General features: G+C 34.8%; 1 protein-coding gene across 1 annotated transcript; it reads left to right on the forward strand.

Annotated features, from left to right (window-relative positions):
• The first annotated feature begins 3,632 nt into the window (after positions 1-3,632).
• LOC129232769 (cytochrome P450 18a1-like) lies at positions 3,633-22,702 on the forward strand. Its single transcript, XM_054866871.1, has 6 exons — positions 3,633-4,315; positions 7,486-7,816; positions 11,855-12,042; positions 15,328-15,591; positions 16,844-17,020; positions 22,493-22,702. The coding sequence occupies exons 1-6, from the start codon at positions 3,982-3,984 to the stop codon at positions 22,621-22,623; spliced, it is 1,425 nt and encodes a 474-aa protein (XP_054722846.1). The 5' UTR covers positions 3,633-3,981; the 3' UTR covers positions 22,624-22,702.
• Positions 22,703-23,332: the final 630 nt, after the last annotated feature.

Consider the following 23,332-nt stretch of genomic DNA (forward strand, 5'->3'; position numbering starts at 1 on the left):
TTTTAAAAATATTCAAATAAACAGCATGATTCATTATTTCATCAAAAAATTCCAAATTTCCAAGTCCTGATGCTGTAATGCACCCTCACACTAGAACACCTTCACCGTCCTGATTAACTGATCCAACTAAGATCTTAAGATTAAATTCCTCATTTTTTCTTCAATTTACAATTATACAACAATTTAACCCAAAATGCTGAATTAATTTTCATCTATAAGTAAGACGTTGTTCCAAAACGTTTTGAGCTGATTAATCTCTACATAGTATAAAATGAAGTCCCCAAAAAGCGTCTGTGTGTTAGTACTCGCAAAACTCGGGAACTACCCGGCCGATTTCGCTGAAATTTTCACAGTTTGTTCCTTTAAGTCCTGAAAAGGTTTGCAGACCAGTTCGAAAATAATTCGATCAATAGTTCTTTTTTTTATTCCAATTTGGACCCAATTTTCATATAAATTCCAGAATGTGGGGGTGAAAAATTACTTGCACATATTAACATTACATATCGTTGGAAAGAGTAGAATTTCTCGCGTTCTACGCAATTTGTTTCAATGCTCTAACTTTATTACGGGGGGAGTTATTTGCGTTTTTAGTTCGAATTTTTTTAGGCGTAGCTGAAATTTAGGCACTACTTTCTTCATTAAATAAATCAATAAAAAGTGAAGGAATTGTCCCACAGCTTTCTTTTTGACGCCATTGGAAAAAGGGACCTTTTTTACTCCAGATCTAACTCGACCTATGGTCGAAAAAATGAACTTTTATCTCGAAAGGAAAAAAAGTTACAAGCCTTTTTAAATCAAGTTTAAGAAATCTCGATTCCATTCAAATTGTGAACCATTTTCTTTCGCATTTTAATACTTAACTTTACTTTATTTTGTGTTTCCATGGTTACGCATTTTAAATCCATCTTTCCGGATTTAATTTCTTAAAAGTATTTTTATATCTGTCGTTATTGTTTGGAAGGGAAATCATGAAGTTTTTTTTATTTACTTTTTACGCCTGGTTGTTGAATATACGTCACTTGACACAATTTTTACTTTCAAGGTAGACTGGGCAAAGCCGGGCAACGCAGCTAGTCATTGATATTACGAGGGAAGGCGTAAGGTTATTGTTTTTCGCACGAACAAGAAAATTTCTGCGGGAAGAGGTCCCATTTAATCCATCTAATCAGAGAACTTGGCGAACAATTTTAGGTGAAAATTAAACGTAAAATGCTTCATTTAATGCTGCAGAAACTTTTTCAGCACTCAAAAGTGTATTTTTCATAATTTTTTTAACTGTAAATCTCCTATCACGCTTTGTCAACTTTGGCGGTTGACCTTTTCTTGCCTTGTTTTCGGTTCGATTCCTTTCTTTAAAGCATTTTATCAAGCATTTTACTATAGAATGGAATAAATTAACTAATTTAGAGACAATTCAAACCAATTTACCGTTAATGTGAGGAAAAAAATCAAATTTCGAATGATGTTTGTGGTTTTTTACGAATATCAGCCATTTTAAAGTAATAAGCACAATATTAAAGAATAAATAAACAAAAAATTAAAGCCAAATGACATTTAAGGGTCAACACAATGCAAAAGTAATAAAAAAATGACGTGCGATGATTTTAATCATGAATTTATTCGAAAATATTTCAGTGTACGATGACTTTTGTGGCGTATTTTTTCTCTTTCTCTTCGTTTTTTGACAAATTTCCAAATCAAATCTGGCAATATTTGGAAAAAAAAAAAACTACTGGGTTTTATTCAGAATGGCATAGGAATGGTGTGTAAAAAAATTGGACTTTATATTTGAATTCAGTTTTGCGTTATTTTGGTTTTACTACAAAATCTGAAGGTGTACGAACACTTTTGGGAGTCACTGTATTTACATAAATACAAATGGAGGAACAAACAAAGGTTTAAAAGATTCTACTTTAAAAATTAAAGTTTTAGTTATGAGCACAATTATTCTCGTGAATAGTGATCAATTTGCATTTTCTTCCTGCCGCTTTATACGTTCATCACTGACCAACATAAACAGTGCTAATAATAAAGAGCCTCCAAACTTAAATTTTTGAGAGCAGAAAATTCTCAATATCCCGAATGAAATTCTAATTGTAACAAATGATAAAATACAAGCATGCATATTTTCCCATTCCTAATGAGAAAAGCTATAAGTAACTTAAAAAAAAAAGTTCAACACTGCAATAATGTCTCCGAATTTGCGAAATTTCAGCAGGGACGCCCTGAACCTCAATTTTTGGGACGAATTTCATTTTTTTTTCATTTCATTTTCTTTTTCCTTTTTAATGCATTAAGCATCCATCATCTCCCCCCCCCCCCCAAGAAATCTTTGAAGTACCGGATGTGCCTGCATTCAATAAGAAAAGACGTTAAAGCGCCATTAAAAAAAAATCATGTAATTTCTTTTAATTAATTTTTTGAAATTGGAAAAGCCTTAAAAATGAAAATTTTTTAAATGCTGTTTCCAAACTTGCCGTCTCTAGATTGGTTTTCTTTATTTAATTTAGTGTACGTCTCATTGTGTTTGTATTTATGTTGTCTCTTTTAGTTTTTGTAACTTTTCTCTCTAAATTCCAAGATTTCTTGACCTGTGTTTCTAAATTTAAAACTTCGTTTATGTGTATTTTTCGACAATAATTTTCAAATTCTAGAAGTTTTATGTCCCTTATTCTACAGCACACTTTTGGTACAAATTTTCATTATACGAAACAACCGTTTTGCGCAGTATAGCCTGCAATGGCTCTTGCGCCATTAAACCAAATATAACCAACCAACCAAATTTGCCGAATCGGCCGACGAAATTTGTAGCATAAAGAAATATTATGGAAAGTCACAGTGACCTCTTGTGGCATCCCATGAGTATCAGACAAAATTTTCGAACAATTGAAATTTGTGCGGTAGTCTCAATGACCTCTCATCAAGGTGCCTTTGCTAATAAAAGAGATTTTTGTCTAAGGCTTAATATCTATATCTAATAACAAGGAACAGTAACCGAAAAAAGGGCGACCACGCCAAAAGTCAAACGTGTCTCGCAGTTTCATAATTAGAGACTTAATATATGAAAAAATCTTGAAGCAGGGGTGTCCATCCCCCCCCCTCATTTCAATGGCGCAAATCCCTCCCTCCTTTTATTTTTTAGCTTTTTTTTACTTTATTTTAATTCATTTTTACAAATATCTTTTATTTATTTATTTATTTTTAATTATTACTATTATTGTCATTATTTTATTAGAAAAGTTCTGTGCCATCCCAATATCATATACACATACACACACATACAAACTAAATAAATAAATGAAATGAAATATAAAAACAGAATAAAATAAATAATTTCAATTCAAAAAAAAAAAAATCAGTAAATAAATTTGAATAAATATTTTTTTTTAAAAATCCCCCTTCTCCATTTTAATGGGGCAACTTGAGCCATAGCTCCTCCTCCCCTGTGGGCACCCCTGTCTTGAGGAGCGGCAAAAAGAGTAAGCAATAAAAAAAGTTCACACATCCATTGTTTCCGTCAGGCTCTGTGGAAAACTGTCACGTGCTCTTTGATGAGCGTCCGCTTATGCGAATGCTATTTCGTCTATCAAAAGCCTACGTCCGTCCGCAAATGTGGAGGACGATGTGTGAATTGAATTGACCTTTTAAATTTGCTCCTACTCAGCTCTGCGACCAGAAAAAATTACCAATCTTGATCGTTACATTGTAGCGAAGAATTCTATCCACACTCCTACTTTATAAGATTAAGATAAATTATTGTACTTCGACCAGTAAAATAATCTTGGATCACAGCTCCTTTCGTTAGAATGCCATGAAAAGGAGAAGAAATAATTATATAAATAAAGTGATAAGCGTCCTTGATAAACGCTCTTCAAAACCTTTTTTGACAGAACAGAAAAACTTATCATGAAGACAATGGTATTTTACGCAATTTAAATTTATTTCTAATATTTAAAAAAAAATCAGTGAAAATCAGGTACTATGTATTCTTTGCCGTTGGCTACTGCTGTGTTGACATTATTTATAACATGGTTAGCCGTTTATTTTTGGAAAAGGAACCGAAAACTGCCCCCCGGCCCCTGGGGGTTACCGGTATTAGGCTATTATCCTTTCTTAACGTCCAGGCCGTATATGAAATTCGTAGAATTGGCTAAAACATATGGAAATATATTTAGTTTTCGAACAAGCGGAGGTAACTTGATTGTGGTTGTGAATGGTGCAAAAAAGGTAAAAGAGATTTTTGTCAACAGAACGGATGAAATTATTGGCAGGCCCAGAGGAAGCAATTTGGTATCTTGGTCAACCGATGGATTAGGTAAGTAAGCAAAGCGCTTTTATTTTAATTTCTATAAGTTCATTCGTTTTCATTTATCGGTTGAAAATATATAACTTAAGTCTTTTGTGGCCGACGTCTTGTGGCTTTTAAAGGGAATTCCTGTATCTTTTTACGGGCGACAGTAGGATTGTGGCCTTTTTACGAAAAAGTCGCCGTTTTGTTCCGCACGTGACAGTTCATATAGTATATTGAAAAGTAATAATTTCGAAAGGTAATGAACAATTTTTTTGCTTAAGAAATCACACATGTGTTAGTGATTTCTGAAACAAAAAGAAATGTCAATTACCATTTAAATTATTAATTTTAAGAAAATATATGAGCTGTCACATGCGGGACAAAATGTTCGTTTTTCCCTGGAATGTACCATTGCAGAAAATCAAGGTTAATTATCCTTTTAAATTAATATTTTAAATGAAATATATGAGCTGTCAAGTACGGGGAAAATGTTCGTTTTTCCTTGGAATGTCCCATTTCAGAAAATCAAGGTTAATTATCCTTTTGAATTCTTGTTTTTAATAAAAATATATGTGCTGTTACATGCAAGGAAAATGTTCGTTTTTCCTTGGAATGACTCAATGGAGAAAATGAAGGTTTATTTCTCTTTTGAATTCTTTTTGTTTAATATAATATATGAGCGGTCACGTGCGGGTTGGAGAAAATCAAGGTTTGTTACCCTCTTGAATTCTTATTTTTCTGAAATACTGATGTTTAGTGAAATTCTTATTTTTATGAAAAGCTTTCACGTGCGGGAAAAAATGTTCGCTTTTCCCTAAAATGACTCATTGGAGAAAATAAAGGTTTGTTACCCTCTTGAATTCTTATTTTTTATTAAATAAAATATATAAACTGTTACTTGCGACACAAAATGCCCATAAAATTAATTTACATCAAAAATTAATCTTCCAAAAAAAAAAAAAAAAATAGAAAGAACGAAAACTTAGTTATTTCCTTCTAACCCCTGAGTTTAGTATTTGTGTGATAATTGGAATCACTTAAACTGCTCATCAAAATTAACTGGGAAGGTGAAATTGATAACTAAATTTTTTACTTGACAAGTAATACTTGTTGAAACCAGTTACTTTGCATTTGTAGACCTGGTAAGATCATTAAACTTTAAGATATGAGTACAACTTTGTTCAGTGTCATCTTCAAACGATAATGACGCCTATACCATTATTTGTAAACACGTGGAACTCTCAAAATCGTTTTTATATGTTAAAGCTCGACCATGGAGGGATTTCAGATTACCTTGAGGCGGAAACATCATTTGTAATACACTGGCCTCAAAAAGTTAAGGTAAAACCGTTTTTTTACGTCTAATTTGCAAATGAATGAATGTAGAAACAACAAATATGGAGGATATATTAAACAGTTTTTTAATGGATGCGTCATAGAAATTTGCATTAGTGTATTGCAAAAACGATTTATAACACTAAAAATAATCTTAGTGGAAAACTCCATTCTTGAAGAAAACAGAACATCACAGTGTTAGGTAGTAAAATGTCATAGAAACAATACAAAAATGGGTTCTAATAAGGAATATGTCCCCAAACTAGAGTGCATTTGCGGCATCGATTTTCCATGCTGTTTATTAAGTTGTCGAACGCCGGAATAGGAAGCGAAGACCAGACACATAGTAAGCCTTGTTCCAGCTCATGTAACGACCTTGGAGAAGGATTTAAAGCAGCAACTTGTCTGCCAAGATAGTCCCAAAGATCGGATTCAGGTCTGGAGATCGAGCTGGCCACTCCATTCGTTCCAAACCGTGATCCTCAAGATAATCCTCAACAATCCAAGCTCGGTGAGATCGTCATTATCGTCCACCAGAATGAAGTCATTACCAATAGCACCAGTATATGGGCGGACATATGGATCAAGGATCTCATCCCAAGATCTCAGACCAATCAGAGTTCCCACTTGGAACAAATGCAGGTCAGTGTGAAAACAGAGCGAGATTCCTGCCCAAACCATGATTCCACCACCTCTATAACTATGTCTTTTAACAGTGTTGGATTGATGGTATCTAGTGTGCTGTTCCCTCCAGATCAGTAGACACCCTGAATCACTCTTCAATGTAAATCTGAACTCGTCTGTGAACAGCACAGAAGCCCATTGCTGTTGGATCCAGGACACATGTTCCCTTGCCCAGCATAAGCGGATCCTTCTTTGTGGTCTGTTGATGGGAACACACACACAACTGGTCGTCTTGCACAGAGACTTGCATTGTGAATACGATTTTGCACCGTAGCACCAGAGATTTTTCTCACTGATGTTACAAAGTGGTCTACAACGAGCTGCGGCACAGCAGTGGTTCTTCTCCTTCGGGGAAGGAACTAGAAAACAGTCTTCTGCAGGTGTTGTAATTCGTGGTTGGCCTGGAACAAGTCTTCTGGACACAGAATCTTCGGATTGGTATTGATCTCAAAGTCAATGAACAACTACGAGACACACTGAGAAGTCTCACGCAGACGACTGATACGCAGCATCAGCCTGCTAGACGTCTATTTCCATCCATTCAACTACCCGCCACCTTAACGAATCGGGTAAACGATGTATCTGAGACATTTTCGAAACTCTATTGACTATTGTCACCGAAACTGCAAACATTAGTTTTGCTGATTCTACCTATTAAAAAGTAATAAATAACAAGCAACCAATTACAAATAATACAAATGATGTTTGCGTTTCAAGGTCATCCACCGTCTTTCGGTGGTCAAACTTTAACAGATAGAGACAATTTTGAGAGTTCCACGTGTTTGCAAACAATTGTATAGACGTCATTACCGTTTGAAAATGAAATTACAATTTGAACTTAGCAAAAGCCCGAGAAACGATCGTTTGAAGATGAGACTGAAAAAAGTTGTTTCTTAAAGTCGAATGATTTTACATTTTCCAGGTCTACAAATGCATTGCAATGAACGCTTCATGGTCATCCGCCATCTCTCTGTGGTTAAGCTTTACCTAGTCTTCACTTCCCGACAGTTTAGTTTCAAAAATTACCCCAAGTGGAGTAACAGTTTGCTCCATTTATATTCATGTTTTATTTTACCCCAACTGATCCTATTTCGTTAGAATGATCTCATTTTAAACGAAAATAGGTTTTCCCTGTATTGTTTACTCATATTTTTATCTTTCTTTCTCTCTTATAGGAATCACTCAAGAAGAAGGAGCAGACTGGCGTGAACAAAGGCGCTTCTTCTTGCAAACCGCCAAAACCCTGGGTTTCGGAAAGTCGGAAATGGAAGATTTATTGCACGAAGAAGTGAGAGGTTTCATTCAGGACTTACGCGAAACTAACGGTACATCAACTGATATCAAGCATTCATTGGCATATGCCACAGGAAGTGTCGCAACCAGACTCTTGTTCAGTACTAAATTTCAGAAAAATGACCGGAGATTTCAAGATATGTATGAAGGTTTGGTGGAATTATTAAAACTTTTCATCAGTAATGTTAATTTCCTGGTTGGACCATACTTCGAGTAAGTGCTTTTTTTTTTCTTTCGTGTAAGAAATATTAGTAACTAAAATGCTATGCTATGAAGCATGATTCGAGGTGAAAATTAATGGGTTTAAAAAAGTGTTTTCCCTCATACGAACAATTGTGCCTGTTTTAGAACGTGAGGGTACTTTTCCTCTTTAATGTTTGGCTTTTTTAACACCGCAATAGTGATTGACATCTGTTTAAGACCACCACATAAGAGAGCTAACACAGATGGTAGCTTACTGGATTAACCGTTCAGAGAGGCCATGGTGTCCCTAGTTACACCACCTCCATAATTTAACCTCGTAATGAGGCTCTAAAGGGATAGAAAATATTCTCAATGTCTACTGCACCCATGGCAACTTGAGATAGATGCTCTTGAACTTCTTAAAAAAGAAAAACCCATTCTAAATTATTTAAAAGAATTGAGGCAGTAAGAAGCAAAGGGATGTAAGTGGCAAAATTAAAAAGTTGGAGATAACCAGTACACATGGTAGGTTAACCTTTCCTTTGTCTTGGGGCAAGAGATGGTACTATTAGCCCTGGTAGGCTCTGTTATTCAGCGTGATTTAGAAAAACTTTTCAATGAAAGCTTACCTAGGATGTTATCTTTAAACGCGTTATACTCAAACTTGAAAATATCAACTTACATCCCTTTGCTTCTCACTGCCTCAATTAATAATCTCTATGCATTAAAAAAAGATAACGTCAAAGAAATTGTGAAAGGAAGTTTGTGGCGAGTCTGGGTCCAGGAGATCTTATAGCACCTACAGCCTTGAACTTTGGTACAAAATTACTTCGAGCCCCGGGGGTTTGTACCTGTTATTTTTTCTTTTAAATTACGAATTAGTTATTTTATTATTATTTAAGCTAAGCAATTATTTAAGCTAAAATTTCACTTAAATTGCCTATTAAGGGGATGAAAGATTTCCTACACACCTTAACATTGTATGTCGTTCGAAAGAGATTTTTTTCCTGCATCAAATAAAGCTTATTCCAACTTTCTCAATTAATTAGAACATAACAAATAAGAGTTTCTATTTTAACGGAAAATTCAAGGCTCAACTCAAATTAAGCCCTTAGCTGCAGAAAAAAGTATATTCGCAACTCCAACGAACTATAGGGGGCACTGTAGCCACTTTCTAATGGCGGACGAAAAAGGAAAAACAAACGCACGTAGTAACGAAGAAAATGCTAATAAGCTGTGGAAAATCTCCATAAAAATCCTAAAGTATACCTGTGCGCAAGAGGGCGCTTTTCGACACGCAAATTTCCCTCCTGTCGGTTCAAGTTAGTTAGTTGTCTTTCTGTTAATGGATCGTGGATTCGTGGCATTCGATAGCTCGATTTTTGTTGATGTTGGTCGTCTCGTGGCAGTTCGCATTGCAAGGGCAATTTGGAAGCCCATTCGTATGTAGAATACAAATCAAGTTAATTAATGTTTTTAGATAGTTGCCTTAGCATTTTCTTTATAAGCCTAGTAAATTTTGTTCGCATGCACGATTTTTTCGCTTTATTCTTTTTAAATTAATTTTCAAAATCTTTTTGATATTCTGGCCCACGTAGAAAGAAATGAGAATTCAAGAAGCATTACTAAACATTAGAAATTAATGCAAATTACGCAGTTCGTAGTTCTAAGCAGCCATTTTCACGATGTTGAATTCAATATTTATCAATTCTTGACAAAACTAAATAATAATTGTGGCCTGACAAGAATAACAATTAATGCTAGAAAATTTAATATGACATTACGAATTATTATCAAAAGAAGATGATACTTATTTGCCTTGCTTGGCTTGCGCTTATTGTTTTGCATTTGTAGCTGAGTTATTTTTCTCAAATTCCCGAATCGGTTAATTTAAAATTTTTCTGTTTCGAATGTTTTTAAAATCTGAGTTATGATTTAATCTTAATATATAAAAATCAATGTCCTGAGATAACACACACACACATATATATATATATATATATATATATATATATATATATATATATATATCAACGCACAGCCGAAACCGCTGAAGCTTCAGACTTGAAATTTGGCAGGTATGTCCGCATGCTTACAAAAGTAACCACTAAGAAAGGATTTTTCGAAATCTCAATTAGTTCGGGAGAAATTAATTAAAACCCCTTAATTTCTGCGAAATTAAAAACCTGTCTTTGAAATTCAAATCCCTTATTTTCGAAGGCTTTCCTCCATTCCAATCATTATTCAGTACTTCATCTCAACTTTTGGTCGATAGCGAACTATAAATTTGATATTGTTTTTGTTTCTCACGTGATTCTTCGAGGATTTTCTCAAGTCAAATCATAATGTTTCTGTCTTTAGCTTTTATTTTTTCAAAACTAGAAACGAAGTTTTTAAGAACATCATCACAGGCGGACTATCCTTTTGAATTTAGAAGAATGCAGTTTCCTGTTAAAGTTTGCTTTGCAATAACCATTAATAAGTCACAAGGACAGACATTAAAAGTAGCAGGGATCGATTTAAGAGAAGACTTTTTTTCACACGGCCAATGTTATGTAGCTTGCTCCAAAGTCAGTTCATCAAGCAGCTTAATAATTTTTGCACCAGAAAAAAAAAACTAAAAATGTTGTATACAAAGAAGTTTTTGCTTAAACATAGGTATGACAATAAAATGTGGATGGCCTGTGTTTGCAAAAATAATCAATATTTTAAAAGGATCGTTAATAACAGTTAAAGATCGGGTAAGGACAAAGGCATATATGTAAGGAGTCCAGAGACCCCGGGATCCTCCCCAAATTAGAAAAAGTTATAGGTAATAAGTAATTATTATAGGGGATTTTCGAAACTAGGTGCACCAAGCACTGTTAACCACTGCTAATTCCATTACCCGAGCAATGCCAGGTAGGGGAATGCTAGTTATGTCATGCTATGCAAATCATCAACAAAATTCTCAGGGATATATGGTGGCAGTTTTCTTTTCAGTTGATTCACCATTATTTATTTTTACTTATCGAATTCTGTTAATCTTTCTACCATTTTATTCCACTCATGATAAAAAATAAAAATGATTTCACTAACATGCGAAATCTCGCCAAGGGTACTTTGATCGCACAATACTAAAACTATAACCCTAAACAAATTTGGCGGAACCTTTTAGCTGAGAATAAAAGCAATAAAGTAAATTCTTTCTCGGTTAAACATTTTTCATTTCGTTCTACGATAACATATTCAAGAAAATATTTTGCATACTGTCTATTCCAACTAAATGCTGCTGTAAAATATGATTAGTTAAATTAATTTAAGATTTTTAAAAAAAACCATATTTTTACAAATTCACACAAAGCAATAAAATTTTTTACCTGGTAAACGTTATCCAAGTTTTTTAATCCAGAGTTTTCTTGTGTTAACGCGTTCACCATTTCTCAATCAACTCACTTTTTAGAAGAAAATAAGGAAAACTAACATTTATTTGAGAAGCTTGAGAATACTATTAAGGGACGAAACAATTTCTGTAGCTGAAAGCAATCTAAGACACATCGATTGTGTTAATAAATACTCAGAACAAACTGCCCGTGTTTACGTCAACAGACACACGTGGAACGCAATGTGGCAATGTTTTAGTTTTTTCGGCAGTTTTGTAAACCACCCCAAGGTAACGTATGCGAGCGCTGGAGTTGTGAATTACAAGAGACTATGAATTTAAAAGCTACTTTTCAAACGTACAAAACTGTCATTTTGCAATGCTCACGAACTCCTTAGCACCTATAGCCCTGCAAGTTAGTACAAGTTAGGTTAAAACCCGAGAAAGGGGTGCTTTTTGTTCCAAACTGAACTTGTAACACGTTGTTAACCTGATTCTTTCTAATTGAAGATTTAAATCTTTGGGAATCAGATAAGATTGCGAAGCAATCTTTGCGGGTTGGTGAGCGCAAGTGAGAAGGGGCGGACCCTCCTAGCGTTTCAAACGTAAATTTCGTGTAAGGAAGTCAGCTTTAGGAATTAGTTTTTAATCTATATATATTTTGGAGTTAGATTTAGGGCACTTATCCTTACTTTTCTCCCTCCCAGTTTAAGTTTGTGGCTTCGGTCAGACATGAGCAAAATCCAACAAGGAAAAAAACACGTTTATGAGGTTGCGAATTTCGTCATAGAACAACACGTAAAGTCATTCGACGTCAACAACCCCAAGGATCTGGTCGATGAGTTTCTGAAGCTTATGCACGATGACCGAAAGAAAGGAGGAAATTCTTTTACACGTGAGTAAGAATTTTAAATTCGTTTGAAGAATTTTTGCCTGGTATTGAAGTTATAAAATCGGATTTTACATTCTCTTTAAAAAAGGGATGTGGAATAAGTTTTAAACATGCAGTTCAAGCAGCAACATTAATTTCAAAGAACAACATTTCTGAAATAAATAATAATTAATAGTTTGAATTCCATGAATACATCAAAAGTTTTTCGTAGAACGTTCACGGCCTGTGATTATTATTATTTGTTTTGTGTAGTGTTACTCACAGGTCGTACTTAGACGTCTTTTGTGTTGGGTTCATTTATTTTTTTTTATTATTATTATTATTTTTTTTTTTTGTTCAACACTTCTACAAATTTTTCAGCTCAACAGCTTACGGTTAGCAGAGACCAGGACTTGATTACTAAATAGGCCAACAAGGCCGCAGCCAAGCCCCCACCCCTCCACATTTTAGGGATCCTCAAATTGCAAAAATTGCTTTAGCTAATAGCTAAAATTGTAAGGTTTGACTACAGGGAGCCCTGATAGGGTGCTTGGCCTAGGGCCTCCGAGTACCTTATTCAGGCTCTGGCAGGGATGTCCAAACTTAAGTTTTTGAGAGCGGAGTACTCAGCTTGTGGAATGAAATTCCAAGTTTACTGAAGTTTAATTGATAAAATTAAAAAATAAGAAAAGCATAGACAAGCGCTACTAAAAACAGAAACATTTCTACCTGCATATAAAGAGAAGAGACATTAGGCATCATTAAAAAAAAAAAATATTGCAATAGTATAATACTATCACCAACCCTTTCAAACTGTTAGACATTTTTTTAAAAATCCCATCATTTTTTTTTACTAAGAATTAGACTATTGCCTTCTTTTTTAAACACTTGTGGCGATTACGTTCTTCATACTTTTAAATGAAAGTTTTTAAAAGTAAAAAAAAAAAAAAAATTGAATTCTGAAATTTTGAATTCAAATTATGTTTTTCGCAATCACGAACTGAGACAGGACCCTACTCATTGGAGTAATTGTTTCTAGAAACGGTTCCTGTCACCCCCCCCCCCCCAAAGCCTGCCTCTCCTCCTTGGCGGTTACATGTGCATAGTTGTGTGTGTAAGTGTGTAGGCTTGTGTGTGTGCGTAGACCTGTGTGTATGCACGTAGGCGTGTGTGAGTGTATGTGTGTGTGCGTGTGTGTGAGCGAGCGCGTATGTAGGACATGGACGACTCTGACCAGGAGAAGCGGATAGCTCAGGACCGGAGCAGCCACGCCGCCTGCAGAGGACGGTAGGCGGTGGTGCTGCAGCGGCTTCTGGTTCAAGCTGAAAAAGGCACGGACCTCAAAAACGGTCAAATGAGGACATTAAGCAATCGTGATTGCTCAAAAACCCGTTATCAGTCGAAAGTTCGGATAGACGAGGGCCGGATAAACGCGGTTTTTCTGTGCGATAATGAAGCTGAATCTTTATTTCATCAACTCAGTTCTATTGGTCTGTCTCTCCCACTTTGGAGTAACTCATCTTCTAGTTTCTAACGCCATTTTTTCCGAATGAAGCAGGTATTTTTCCTTTTTTGAACAATAACGAATTGCTTACTATCCTCATTTGACCAAAGTTGATGTTGCTCTGATTTTTCAGATGACCATAACGGCGGTTGTGTTTAACATTTATTTAGAGAGTGGAACTTTCGTTGTTATAGTTACAAATCGTCCGCGGTTTCATTTTATTCAATTTTCTTCAAGACGTAACTCAAGCAGACTTTAAAACGTTGTTTTTTGTGTGAAATTACATTTTTTCAGAAAAAAAACCCATCAATATCGATGAACTTAAACAGAAAAGCTTCATCTAAGTACAAAATTTCCAAATTACGAGTTCCCATCATTTAAGATTGATAAGAAATAAAAATACATAACGTTAAATGCTGTAAATAATCTTTAGGATAATTGTACTGGTCCATAAAATCTTTTCCTTTCCGCCATAAAATCTTTATCTTTATTAATTCATCCTAATCACCATTTTTTATGTATATGCCTCGTATTGACTATTAAACAAAATCACCAGTCATAATATGACATATGCAAATTTCTTGGCCATTTCCATTCCATTCCATTTGAAGAAACAAGAAACCCAACGAGTAGGGTCCTATCGCAATTCGTGATTGCGAAAAACGTAATTTGAATTCAAGACGTCAAAATTCTAATGAATATTGGATGCTGGATTTTTTTTTTTTTTTTTTTTTTGTCCTTTTTGTAATGTTTTGATTTGAACTCAGGCTAGTCTAGAAGTTTTAACATTTAAATCCAATGAAGTGTACTAATTTCTTTTGAACAGAAGCGAACTACCGAACACAAAGGCCTTGATATCTTTTTTTTTTCCTCAGGAAGTATTTAAAACGAAGAAGGAAAAATTTAGTGAGGAAAATTATTTCAATATATTGCAATGTTTTACTTATCATGTGTTCCGTTTTATCCTGAAAAACCTCTATTTTCGCAACCATTAGTCCTAGTTGCATACTTTCAATTGCAAAATTACTCAAAACTAGATACAGAGTTAAGATATTAAAAGTTTGAAGCGAAAAAAACTGAGTCAAAAAATGCAAAATTTAACTTTTTATACCGGGCCATAGGTACCCAAACTTAACTTTAGGGAAGTAATCTAAATTGAAAAATAATTCCAACACAAAAAGTTTTACATTAGTGTGACCAATATTCACCGAGATATGGAGAACAGCGTTTTGTAACCTATACCACTTTATCCACCGTCAAAAACACCTTTTAGGGGAATATGTACCGGCTAACAAGAATTTAAAATTATATGTGTACATAGAAAGTTTTTTTTTTTTTTCATATTGTACGAGCTTTTGTAGTGTGTTTTAACGTATCATGGGATAACTTTTGCATTTATTTTTGAATAGCAATGAAAAATATAAATATTTAGTTTTTTTACTTCAACAAACTGTCATTCATTCTTCTGAAAGGGCAATAAGTTCCAATCTCATCTTTTTCATGGTCTTTTAAAACTTTGAACTCGAATATCTCCTTGAGCTTTGCCGCACAACTGTTAAATTTTTGTGGTAGTAATATTTTTCAATGGAGATTATTTCCCTAAATAAAAATAGGAGGACGTAGGGACCGTATAAAACTAACAGTTACAAAAATAGCGGTTTAGCTGATTAAACGGGAAAACCCTGACTTTTATAAATGTCTCGTACTCATGTAGAATATATATTTTTTTATTTCCTTATTATTTCTCAATATATTATGTTTTTTTTTTTTTTTTTTTTTTTTTTTTTTTTTTTTTTATAACATAGACAAACGACTTCAGGCTGCAGTTATCAACATTTTTATTGATGGGGTTGAATCTGTAACCACTGCTATCACGCTGCTCTTACTGGAACTTAGCAAATATCCTGATGCCCAAAGTAGAATTCAAAAGGAGCTGGATGCAATTGTTGGGCAGGAACGCTTACCGTCCTGGTTGGATCGCCAAAATATGCCATACTTCGAAGCTGTTATTCAGGAACTGTGGCGATTTTCCGCCCCTGTCGCTGTCACAACGTTGTATTCAAATTTAAGTAAGTAATTCGACTGGCTGCGCGTAACTGCATGGTACGCTTAAAATGCATTGCATAACTAAAAAACATTTTTTATGTTTTATTTCAAAACTTTTCGTTTTGGTATTTGAGGGAAACTTTTTAAAATTTAAAACATATTTACCAGTTACCAACCCTTATTAAAACGGGAAAAAAACGACATTGACTTTCGATTTAATATAAGTGTATTTCGCATAAAAAGAATGTCTTATATATTTACCATTACTTTTTTCCCCCAAATCTTGATGACTTGTATGTCCGAATTTAAAAGCAATTTTGAACAAATATAGTGGGGGAAAAAAGGGTTTTAAAAACGCCTACGAATATGTGCTTGCTTAAGTTCAGCCTTGAAATTACTCTGTTACATTTATTAACAACTTTCTTATTCATTTTTTCATTATTTCTGGCAACAATTAAAAACTGGAAACAAAACGTAGGGAATGTGACAGAGAATGTAAGCTAAGAAATGGTCTTTAATAATAAAAATTAACCAAGGTTTAGTCAGAAGCAAATTGCTTAATTTGATACAGCAGATTCCTTTATGCAAGTCTTTTCAAGTTTCAAATTTACAAGAAATCAATTCAGAAAAACAGAAAATAATAATGATGATCACATACTTTGACTTCTCATAATACAACTATATATCTGACACGTATAGCTCAGTATATTGCTATCTAAAATGTGAAAGTATGTGTAGAAAACTCAATTTGCTTGAAATTCGTGCAATTCTTCGATCAGGAGATAACAAGTGTTTATATCTGAAGCCCACATAAACATCGTGTTTTGCAAAAAAAAAAAAAAAAAACAGGGTTTTTGTTTAAACCTGCTTTTTTTTTTTTTTTTGGTTAAAACCAATGAGTTTTTTTCATCTCTTTTAAATAAATAAATATAAGGGAGAAAAATTTTTAGACAATACTTTTCTTTGAAAGCAATATCGAACAACATCCAGGGACTGCAGTTTTGACATTGTATAGGGCTCATCAATTCAGATATAGGAACATTCTCAACATCCATAGGTCACGTTATAACTAAGCTGTTCGTTATTGCTTTGCATTACATCTTAGTTCCGGAAACGGGGTGGTAATTTGTAGCTGGAAAATTCCTACTATTATACTTTCGGTGGATCTATCCTTTTGAGAAAAAGTCCTTTGAAATGATTAGTTTCATAAAATGTAAATCAATAAAATTGAAAATGAAATTTGTATTTTTCACTAAAACCAATGCTTCTTTTCAGAGGATATGACGATTGATAACTACACAATTCCGAAACGAAGCATCTTGGTGGCCAATCTGTGGAGTGCAAACAACGATCCAGAACTCTACAAAAATCCTGAAGAGTTTAAACCCGAAAGATTTTTGAGTACTGACGGAAAAAGAGATAAACGAGACGGACCATATCCGTTTGGATTGGGTAAGTTGGACAACGCAGATTTTGTCCAAAACATTTCGAATGAATTTAATAAGTAAATAAATATTCCTAATTTCTTCTTCTTTTCCACATTATGAGTGTGTGCATAAATTAAGAAATATGTTATTGCTAGCGTCGGGTGGTTCAAAAATACATGTAAAAAAAAAGTTTCTTCTAGATATCAGGACACCTCTCAATATTTTTAGACTTGTGGATAGCAATATACTGGAAGAATTTTAGCTTCTTATTTCAACTGAAAAAGGGTGCTCAACCCCCTCCCCCAAACTCCATCAGTATGGGGAGGAGGGTTTAAAAAATGCATTGAAATGAAAAAACAATGCTACATATAATATACACGAGTATTATGCATATACATTGCAATAAAATACTTATTTACAAAAAAAAAAAAAAAAACAGCTGGGGAAATTAAATGTTTCTAAATTTGTGACATTTTCTATGCTACGGCTAATGTTAAATTCAGGGGTCATTGAGCACCGTCTTAAAATTTGAGTAAGAAGCTAAAACTTTTACAGTATAACACTATTAGTAAGTCTAAAAAAAGTAGGGGGTGTCCTGAACTGTAGCTGAGAAAAAGTTTTTTTGAACCAGCCTATGCTAGCGGTACCCACACGCAGAGCCTAATTACCACACAGGCCTACTAGGCCTGGGCCTAGGGCCCCCCTTTCTAAGGGGCCCCTAATTACTTAAAGAATTATGCATAGCATTACAACTATACAAAAAATATGCACCTTTTAAAAATAATAGCTTTCAGGGGCCCTCCAAATTATTGTGGGCCTTGGGTCTCACTTTTTGTTAGTCGGGTCCTGCCCACATGGCCTGTTCGTGGCAGAAAATTTAAAGGCCATTTGGTTCGCCTGTAGCTTAACAGGTCTCTTATGTGTAGAGTTAATTTGTTTTTCAAGATATCTACATATTTTCGGTAAATTGAAAATTTGCCACCAAAGGCCACTAAATGAATAGCTTCTAGAACGCCAACAAAGGGTATTTTTTGCGAGAAAAAGACAAAAGAAAACAAAACATGCTAGCGTGGGTGGCTCAATATTGTTGGCGCTCGGTGTAAGAGTCAAAGACATCGAATTCGTCGGAAATTAGGAGGGCAGTAAACACGATAAGCAAATAAAGAATGCCACATTGTGCACTTCATCTGGGAGTTAGGGGTCAGTTTTCAATTAAAACTTATTTCTTATTGCAAGCAAATGCCGCTTCACGGGGGAAAAAAAGAAACTTGTTTCTTAGAACCCTTGCTTCTCTTGTTTTATATAAACTAAAAAATAACTTAAATTAAGAAAAATTTAAAACTTAAATTAAGAAGTATGTTATTGTAAACTGGGGCTAAACTGAAAAAGTGTTCAATAATTTACACATAGAAATCTTTCTCCTTATTGTAAAAACATTTAGATAGTTTACAGAGCTTAAATGAGGCCATTTAGAAAAGTTCACAGAACAGTAATTCTACCAAATAATTCAGAAGAAACTTGACATTGGTTAGGCAGCCGTACATGAAATAATTCATGACAGATAAAGTTTCTATGAAAAAATTGTTATCGTTGGGAACATAGTTTAACAGAATATTATTAAGTAAGCGGGTGAAAATCAGTAAAAAAAACTCAAATTGTGAAAGGATGATGGACCAGCATTTTAAAAGTCTTGACTAATGATACAAATTATACATTAGGGGAGGGTGGACCGAAGCGGGTAAGTTTTCGAAGAACGCTCGAAATTGTAGTTTTTAGATTTTTATCGTAACAATTCCGGTTTTATTTCCTAGCTGGGTTCTTGAACTTCAAAATGAAAAGTTATTGTTGTATTATTTCAAACCTAATATTTATTTATTATCAATTTTTACAATCATTTGAAAAACCCGCTTTGCCCTACCAGGGAGCCCAAAGTGGGTAAGCTTAACTAATTGTGGTTTGGTACATTTGCCAAGCAAATATTAAGTTATAAATGATTAAAATAGTTGACGAGCTATCTGCCATTATATAACAAAATGCGAAAAAACAGTTGTACTAATCCAATTTAAAGTCAAGCACATTTGTTTATAAAACATAAAGAAATAACTGATTAAACTAATAGACTAATTAATTGCCATCCTAAAAAAAACTTTTTAAAGTTATACTTATCCTATTGAATTAGGAAACCTAAGTCAGCTCACGAGTCAAGAAATTATAAATAAATATATGATTAAATCCTATACCCGCTTTGCCTACTGCCCCTATATATACGAGCCGACGCATCAGCTTAAGATCAGCCTTTTTGGATCGGAGCGCGTGTTTGAGTGGTTGTCTTTTCTGGCGAGTAATCGCGTTTGGTGATTGTCCACTGCGAGCGATTATTAGTGCCACGTGAATTGTTTATTAAATAAAGTATTATTTTCTGCAAATTTGGCGAAACGCGAAATTTTACTGTGGTAGCCCAACGAGCGCAACAATGAAAAATCCGATCCAAAAAGGCTAAACTTAAGCTGATGTGTCGCCCTGTCTATATAGCGGCTCTAGCTTTGCCCAAAGGCGCGTTTCTTATTTCAATAGTTATAACCTTAGATTTAAAAAAGAAACAAACGAAATGACTACCGTAGTATGTTGGTGGATGGTGTCAGAATAACGTTATGTTATTCACAATTAAAAATATAAGCTGGTCTTCAAATAATCACAAGTTACATTTTTTTTTTTTTAAAGCTTGATCGCGCTATGCCGCTTCACTGCTGCTTTGCTGGGGCTGATAAAAACTCAGGGGAGTTCATGTAAACAAGACATACGTATGCATCGCCACTTACACATTATGGGGGGCATACGAAGGCCTACCCGCTTTGGGCTACCCTCCCCTATTTCTGGTAATTCAATTCACAAAAATGTGAAGTATTTGATGATAATATTAAAGTACAGTTGTGAGTGAAAAGATTTTCAGGAAAAAAAAGAAGGAAAAAGACTAAAGGCAATATCTGTAGCTCCGGGCCAGACTAACATAAATCCAAAATGGACTATTTTCCATATTGAGCCATAACAACGTAATTATTTTTATTAAACATTATAGTTATTTATCAGCGCTATAAAAAGCCCTTTGTATACACCAGACATGCTTTTTACGCTCTCCTGCAAGGTAATGATTTGTGGCTTACGTTAGTCATGCTTTGAGGTACAGATACAGGTATAGGACAAAATAATAGGAACACTTGGGAAAAAATGAAAACATTTTATTAAAAAGGGGTTGGGCCACTCTTTGCCCGAATAACAGTTTGTATTCGACGTGGAACTGACAAATAAAGATCTTGAATGTAGTTCATTGGAATTCGCACCCATTCCTCGTGCAAGACAGTTTCGAGTTCAGATAGAGTTCGTGGAGGAGGAAATCGCGCACGTACTTAGTTCTCTAAAAAAGCTCATTGAGATCAGGGGATAGGGGACACCACGTTAGATGTTCCACTTCATCTTCATGCTCATGTAACCATGTTTGAAGACCACGGTGTGCGTGAATAGGGGCGTTGTTATCTCGCAACACCGGATGTTCTCCTAGAAAGAGAGTCTGAAGATTAAAGTGATGATGATCAGCGAAAAAATTTCGATAATGTTCACCTGTGTTTCGCTCCCTCAGGACAATAAGCGGCCCCAATATACGGAAAGATATTGCTCCCCACACCATCACAGAAACCCCTCCATGCTTCACGATAGGAATCAAGCAGTCAATATGATATGCTTCTGCAGGTGTTCGCCAGACGAACACACATCCGATGGTCTGGAATGAAGTAAATGATGTCTCGTCAGACCATTCCCATTTCAGTTGTGTCCAGTTTAGGTGGTCTCTGCACCACTGTATTCTCTTCATAGCATTTTGCACCGAAACTAACGGTTTTGGAATAGCTACTTTGGCATGAATGTGCGCAGCATGCAAGTCCCGGTTGAATAATTTTCATTGTTACGGGGCTCTTAAGGTGGGTATTCATTTCGGATGCTATCTGCGGCAGTCTAGTCTTGAGTTTTCGGGAGAAAATCCTCTTTAATACTCGTCTATCCCAATCCTTCGACTTCGAGTTTCGCCCATTGTTGCGCTTCGCAGGAGACACCTCACCCAGATTTGTATATGCTCTCCTCATAATCCTTGATACGGTGGTCCTTGAAACACCCACAAGACTGGCTATTCTGGGCACTTACGCTCCAGCAAGACGAGCTCCAATTATCATGCCTCTGTTTACGTTGGAGAGATCGGACATGAGCACGCTTTGCTAAATACAGAATTTTTCCGTGCAAGTCGCACACTGCCAAATGTTTTATTGACACCTATCACAGCCACTACGGGGAAAACTGTTGCAACGTGTGATTGTCATTTTTTGGACGCTCGAAGAATTTTAACTGGACGTTCCTATTATTTTGTCCTATACCTGTATGTGTCATGTTTCTTTGAAATGAGAGACTTTCCACGTTGTAAAACAAGAAGACAAAATACAGTTGCAGGTAACTGCAACACCACCTACGAGTTTTTCTGGAAATTCTTTAGGAATCCGACGCCAGATCATGACTCCCAATGCAACACAACTTGTCATTTAGAAAGATTAATGGTCGAATTTTTGGGGGAAACATCCCAGTGCAAAAACACTTCTCATAATCTTCTGATCTTGCTACATGTGTATTTCGGCTATGTACTTCATGAAAAAATTATTTAGGCTTTATGTTTATTCTGAAGATAAAATTCATAAGACAAATGAAAAGTTTTTAACTTATTGCAATAAGTGAATAGCTTGAAAAACTTGATTTTTGTAAGTTCCAGTGGCGGATACAAGGGAAGGTTCATGGGACTCATGACCCACCCTTCTAAACCGTCGACAATAGTAGCCGACTACATTGTGTTCAAACACTGTATGAGTAAAATGTAAATTATTTCAGTTGTCTTTTCAATTCATTAATAATTCTTGAAAGGTATTTCTGAAATTTCTTCTTTTATTGCTTATGAAATTAATTGCATCGTTTCTACCTATTAGGAACACTATTTCAGACCAATTTCGTGCTTTTTATTGATACCCAAGCATTTAAAGAAATTTTTCGTGGCCAGAACCGTAGGTTTGTTCGGGGGTGGGGGGCATTCTTTAGCATGCCTACCTTCCTAAAATGATAATTTGTATCCGCCCCTGGTGAGTTCGCCTACAAAAATAAGTAGATGTTAGATTGTCTTCATTTGAACCGGACCTAATCAACACCACACTAGAGTGGTGTTGGCCAAATAGAGTTGGTGATTTTAACTTGAACCATTTTGATGTATCATAAAACATTTCAGCGTGATTTTCATGCCGATGGTTGTAATGAAAAAAATTGAAAGCTTCTGTTCAAACTTCTTTAATATTGTTCTTGTAATCATCGTTTTGCTGATTAAATATGACTTTGGTGAAGTACACTGTTATAATCTTTTGAAAACGTTTTATTCAATGTATAATTCCATTTTTTTTTTTTTTTTCTAATTCAACAGGCAAAAGGTCATGCGCTGGGGAGTCTTTAGCTCAAATGGAAGTGTTTGTGTTTTTGGGATCAATTCTTCAGAATTTTTGTGTTCTTCCAGGAAATAGTGATCACGAACTGAGAATGGTGCCGAGGGACTAACCAGAACTTTCACTTTATCATCAGAAAATGAAAACATCTACTGTAAAATAGATTTTACAAATCTTTAATAATAAATAACACTTGCTTTAGAATACAGTCGGCTTTCTTTGAAAGTCCATTTTCATCCACTATAAATCATATTCAATGTGTGTATTATGCATAAAAGAAAATTCACAAATCAAAGCGTAAATTAATTTTGATCCGATTAACAGTTTTTTCTATATAAAACTTACTTAAAACTCTTGTGCGAAATAATTCTGGCGGAAACCAACCTCCCACCCCCTCCTCCTTTCCCAATATTTTTCTTCTGTAGGAATATGAATTCAGTAACCGACTTCTGCAAACTATTCTGACAGTGAAATTTACTGCTAACAGTATGGATAGTTAGTAAAGCAAATATTGATTTCATAATTTATACTTTAAGAACATTGCTTCTCCACTTTCATTTATCCACTATTCAAGTTATTACGTCAAAATTTGATTTGGATAACTTCTACTATGGGCTCGTTTCCGAAATTTAAAAAAAAAAAATTCTGAAAAAGTGTGTGCTTGAAAGCATAGGATTTGACCATTTTCAAATAATTTTAAAAAGTTTAATATTTTTCAAAAAAATATTTCAATTGGTGCGCAGATTCAATTTTATTTTTTACGCCTCTACGCATGACAACACAAGTGGTGAAATGCCATTCACTGATGCCATTAGCGCAGA

This window comes from Uloborus diversus, unplaced genomic scaffold (assembly GCF_026930045.1).
Source record: "Uloborus diversus isolate 005 unplaced genomic scaffold, Udiv.v.3.1 scaffold_1390, whole genome shotgun sequence".
NCBI lineage: Eukaryota > Metazoa > Arthropoda > Arachnida > Araneae > Uloboridae > Uloborus > Uloborus diversus.

What these genes read in the sequence shown, in the direction of transcription:
- LOC129232769 (XM_054866871.1), top strand. Translation starts at nt 3,982, where the DNA reads ATGTATTCTTTGCCGTTGGCTACTGCTGTGTTGACATTATTTATAACA. An exon ending in TTGGTCAACCGATGGATTAG is followed by an intron (nt 4,316 to 7,485) that starts GTAAGTAAGCAA and finishes TCTCTCTTATAG; the next exon opens with GAATCACTCAAGAAGAAGGA. An exon ending in AGGAGGAAATTCTTTTACAC is followed by an intron (nt 12,043 to 15,327) that starts GTGAGTAAGAAT and finishes TTTATAACATAG; the next exon opens with ACAAACGACTTCAGGCTGCA.